The sequence below is a fragment of the Sinocyclocheilus anshuiensis genome, unplaced genomic scaffold (assembly GCF_001515605.1).
Source record: "Sinocyclocheilus anshuiensis isolate Anshui unplaced genomic scaffold, SAMN03320099.WGS_v1.1 scaffold183, whole genome shotgun sequence".
In the NCBI taxonomy this organism is placed as follows: domain Eukaryota; kingdom Metazoa; phylum Chordata; class Actinopteri; order Cypriniformes; family Cyprinidae; genus Sinocyclocheilus; species Sinocyclocheilus anshuiensis.
Window position 1 is genome coordinate 318,820 of NW_015548309.1, and position 5,232 is coordinate 324,051.

Here is a 5,232-nt window from a genome sequence, read left to right on the forward strand (position 1 = left end):
TAATAATAATAATAACAATAATAATAATAATAATAATAATAAAAAAATCAAGAATAAAAATCAATCTATATTTAATATATGTATTTATATATATAAAAAAAATATGTATGTATTTATATATGTATTTATATATAAAAAAAAAAAAAAGCGTAGACTGTGTGAGATAAGTATGTGACTACGACCTTCCTACTGGCTGTTAAAGTGTGATGTCTAAACACATAGTGAGGTTCATATTAGACTGACATATGGCAGCAGTCAAAGAAGTTATTCACATTCACCGTGCGTGTTTGTAAACACTAGAAGTTCATCAGCTGAAAGTGAATGCAATTGTCTGATCCTGGATCAGAACCAGGCGGTCCAAAAGCACAGACAGACGTGACTTTGTTAACATGAATGAACATCCTCCAATGGTCTCCAGGGACAACGAGACAGCAATGGTTTGCGGGATGGGAAAACTTTTTCACAAATTTCATAGTACGCACAGCAATCATGGGAATAGGCATCTTCTTCAAATGAACGTTATGAATATATGTTAATGTGAAATGACATTATGCTAATTCACACAACAAACATTGTGCTGTTGCTGAGAGGCTGAAAACACCAAACAAATGCCCAGAATCCTTAACTCGTCAATAAAAACTCCCACACACTCACAATCATGATGCCCACAAATGCAACATATAATGCTTCACTTCCTGCCCAACTCTGTTACCTACGTGTTTATGACTTTTTATATGGCAGCACGAGACACAGTCTGCTCTCCAGACACATCAGAGAGCCACTGATGGTCGCACAGACTGATAACTCTATCCTACTCAACACACACACACACACACACACACTCAAGTAAGGTTCACTAACAGCTGATTGACACACACACACACACTCTCAAGTAAGTTTCACTAACAGCTGATTGAGGACAGCTGTCATGGCTCTCAGTGTTGACTTCCTGCTAGGAGTTAGTTAGTGCGGGATTATGGGAATGCATACTGCCGCAGTCCCAGCTTAAAACTAAACCTCTCTCACCTCTCATTGCTTTCTTGCCCTCATCTTCTGCCTCACTGACCCTAAATCTGTTTTCCAATTTCTCTCTCTCTCTCACCTTTTTCCATGATTTGCACACATGCTCCACCTCCTCGTACAGAAGTCATAAATAAACAGATGCCTGGGCATCCAACATGACAGCCGTTCTTTATTCCCAGCATCTCTCCTCAGATCTTTCTATCCCGTACTGACATAACACTTCCCCACAGACATCAATCATCCCAGCGCTCGAAAGAAAGCATGCATTGTGCACTCATAAATAAGCCCTCCTTCATGTGCTCTCTTAAACCAATGAATGTCCAGCCTTGAGTTTCTCCTCCTAAAATACCCCAACAAATACACCCATCATAAATAAACAATAGCTGCTCACTGGCTATATTTTTAAAGGGGAAGATAAATATCCCAACACAACAGCAAGTTGTAAGTGATGAGAACTTAAGAATAAAGTTTTTTGATTTTGATTTGTTGCACAGCTGATGTCCAGCAAAACATCCATTGTTTTGAAATCTATAGCACTACCTAGAAATACAATTTCAAGGTTATTTTTCATAGATAACAAACCATGAAAAAGGTAATGTAAAATAACTTTTAATGACAATAAAAAAAATTAATTACATTTAAATATTAATATTGTAATATTATGAGCACTAAATATTCTAAATATTTTCAGTATTATTAATAAATATTTTAATTATGCATTACATGTAAAATTAAATACATGAATAATACATAAATAAATAATTACATTTAAATAAATTAACGCTGTAATGAGTTTTAAATATTCTAAATATTTTTCAGTATTATAAATAGCTCTTTTAATTAAACATTAAATTTAAAATGAAATACATGAATAATACATTAATAAAATGCTAATTAATGCTGTAACATTATGAGTATTAAATATTCACATTTTGTCAGCATTATAAATATATTAATTATGCATTAGATTTCAAATTAAATACAAGAATAATACATTAATAATAACTAAAGTAAAATAAAGCAATGCTGAGTATTACACAATAATAATATTTTTCAGTATTACAAATAACTATTTTATACATATATTAAATTTAAAATTAAATACAGGAATAATACATTAATTAAACAAGATAATGAGTAGGCCAACTAGCCTATATATAATACTTTTGGATTTTAATAATTACTACATCTTTTTAATAATTTATTTATACTTGAATAATACTACTAAGAAGAAGAAGAATAGGCAATGATGAAATAATAAACTATAAACAGCATTCAAACATAAAGACAGTACTTACAAAACTATCTGTCTGTGATGCTTCTAGTAGAGATGTGAGTCTCTCTGGGTTCTTGAGGAGTAGTTTATGATCAAACACCGCAGATTTGTTCCTTTGGTCCCGTTGACTGGACTTGAGCTCAGTTCTGTCCCGGTCCACAGTCACAGTGTGGTAAAACAGCCCGACCGCTATCCCCAGCAGCAGAAGGGGACCTGTGCAGCACCTCCGGCGGAGCGTCCAGATCCCACGGAAAAGCATTCCCACTTCTGCACAAATGTTCCTGGCTAGAGTCAAGACACATACCATTGGGAATGTGCGTTTGGTCCCCACATCATCCCTCCGGATCACGGCGCGCAGTCGAGCGACAAGCGCTCAAACGCGCAGTTCAGGAATCCGACGCGCTGTGTTAAACCGCGCGTATCTGAGAAACGCTTCATGACATGGTCGTGGAAAAGCGAATTCGACGTGCGTCAGAGCTGGTTGTGAAGACTCGTTTGAACGGTCCGGGTATCAAAACAGAGTGAAAAGTTTCTCTGAAGGCTTCTTTCTTCTTCTCAAAGCTGCTGAGCCCCACGGTTGATTAAAAACACTCCCGAGCAGAGGAACCTCATGACTGAGAGTAATGATACGCCTTCTTCACGCTGAGCGCGCTGTCAGAGAGCGCCTGCCTCCCTTTACCAAACCGCTGCGAATGTTGTGGGTTCGGCGAGGCTTCTCAAACATATTAAACTTAAAGGCCTTTTCACCCAGGACGTGTTTAGCGGTCATTTACAGTCCGTCTTAAGTGTCGGTCAATCTAGACGAGCGAGAGACTAACAACTACGGCCGTTGCGTCGCGTCTCAATGTTTTCATTCGGTCTCTCGCGCACATACGCGTTGTTTTTTTTAACAACCTTTAAAAGTCTTCAACTTTTACAAAACGCGCTTCCAGACCCATGTGTGCTGCTCCTTTTCATAGCTATTTAAATGGAAGTAACTGTAGTAGATAGCCTACTGTTAAAGTTAAAGCTAGAAAAAAAGAGGATGTTTGGGTCTGTTCTTTTGATTTTTAAGTGCGCACCTGGTTTGCGTTAACCCATTTAATCCCAACAATTTGCCAGCACATGCATTTTACTCCTTGGAAAGCCCAACGAAACAAAATATAATTCATATTCTAATAAAGTAAAAAAAAAAAAGGGGGATGTATATATACATATATATACAATATTAATTTTAATATATATTATTAATTTTAATTAAAGAAACAACTTTTAAATCTATTTATTATATATTTTCAAAATAAACAGTGTGACCACTATCACGTTTACATGTATTGTGGTCATGATTTATGAGACATAATTATTGGACCCTAAAATATTATATAATATTTACAGTGGTTGTATCATGTATTTCTGACATTCTATGGAGCTTTGACATTTTCTTTTGAAATTATTATCTGGAATTAAACAGCTCATTTACACCAGCTATGTAAACTGTTCACAAGAAATCAAGAAGGTCTGAACTTTAAATTTAAAGTTTACAGCATCTATAGTTCAAAACATTTTTTAGCCCTTTAAACTCAAAGCAAATTTTGGTTACAAATGGAGTTTTATGGTTTGGGATAAAATGAGTTAATATGAAGAGAATGGCATCTTAAATTATCCCATTTGCTTGAGTGGGACAATTTAGGAATGGATTCAAGAAAGATTTATACAAAAATGCATTTTGCTTGTTTCATGAATGTAGCTCAATGCGTCTCCCCAGTTCTCATATCCTTCCCACGCTCCTACTAAAATCAGAGGGCACTGAAGGGTTGATATTAATCTTGTCCCTACTTGGAAAAAGAAACTGTAAAACGCATTCAATCTATTACAATGCACTTTAAGACAGCATGTACCAAAAGTTCTTGATCATTTTATTGTTTTTTTTTCCCCCCACATCTCGCAAAACTTATCACCACATCAGCGCAGTATATGCTAGACACACAGACACACAAACATACACACAGGTCACAGTTGTTCATTTGTTCTATTGTACACCTTAAGAGCTCCTCGGTAAAATAAGAAACATTCTGTCCTTTAAGCGGAGCACAATACATCATTTATCCATTACACACAAATAATCCCACAGAATCATAATTTTCACTGGCGAGCAATGAGGCGTCACTGTTGCCGTTGTAATCCGTTCTTATCAGTATCCTTTAAGATTAGTCAGAGTTGAATGTCCTGAGACTTGTAGTCCATAAAGCAGTTCAGGACTACAACTCCCAGTCTGCATCATGTCAATCCATACTATGCCGATATGAATTAGCAGGAGCTGCCAGATGCGAAGTGTCATCACGCATGGCAAGCTGAGGAATGTCTTGAATGTTAAAAAACATGGGCCTCTCAATACCATCTTGCCCATCCGCCTCCATGAAGATTAATGGAGATGAAGAGTTTTGAGGGCAGTATGCGCTTCGATTCACCAGCTAAAAACACCCAACCTGGTTGTGATTTACACAAACACACACACAGCAGCCACACCAACTTTCAGGCATCAACATCTCTCTCTCGCATCTACACACCCTGACCGCATGGTGATGTAACATGTACACTCTCAGTCGAGGGGGACAGTCATTTCAGAGAGGTTGGCCTGGGGATTTGGCATTTATTTGTGCCGGCTTCCCCTCCTCTTCATGGCCGCCGTACACTGTGGGCAGTACCACTTCCCTTTGGGTGCCTCAGTCAAACCTACGCAGCCGTAGTGGAACCACTCGATCGGACACTGCAAGAATATTTGGAAAGAGTCAGGATCAAATGAACCACTTTTTCTGACTACAATCAAAACATCATAAAAATGCTAAGGAATTCTCAGAATGATAAAATATATATATATATATATATATATATATATATTTTATTTTTTTCAATTCGGTACACATTATAAAATGTTATATTATAGAATTGTGACA

The 5,232-nt window shown here is 36.8% G+C and overlaps 2 protein-coding genes across 2 annotated transcripts in view; both read right to left on the reverse strand.

The window, feature by feature from the left end:
- Positions 1-3,316, reverse strand: part of LOC107656212 (cadherin-like and PC-esterase domain-containing protein 1) — a 54,340-nt gene extending 51,024 nt beyond the window's left edge. Inside the window, 1 exon segment of the mRNA XM_016443978.1 lies at positions 2,322-3,316. Coding sequence (XP_016299464.1) covers positions 2,322-2,606 — 285 coding nt within the window. The 5' untranslated portion in view covers positions 2,607-3,316.
- Positions 3,317-4,170: 854 nt separating this feature from the next.
- Positions 4,171-5,232, reverse strand: part of ing3 (inhibitor of growth family, member 3) — a 7,375-nt gene continuing 6,313 nt past the window's right edge. Inside the window, exon 12 of the mRNA XM_016444040.1 lies at positions 4,171-5,045. Coding sequence (XP_016299526.1) covers positions 4,929-5,045 — 117 coding nt within the window. The 3' untranslated portion in view covers positions 4,171-4,928. The remainder of the gene's footprint in view (positions 5,046-5,232) is intronic.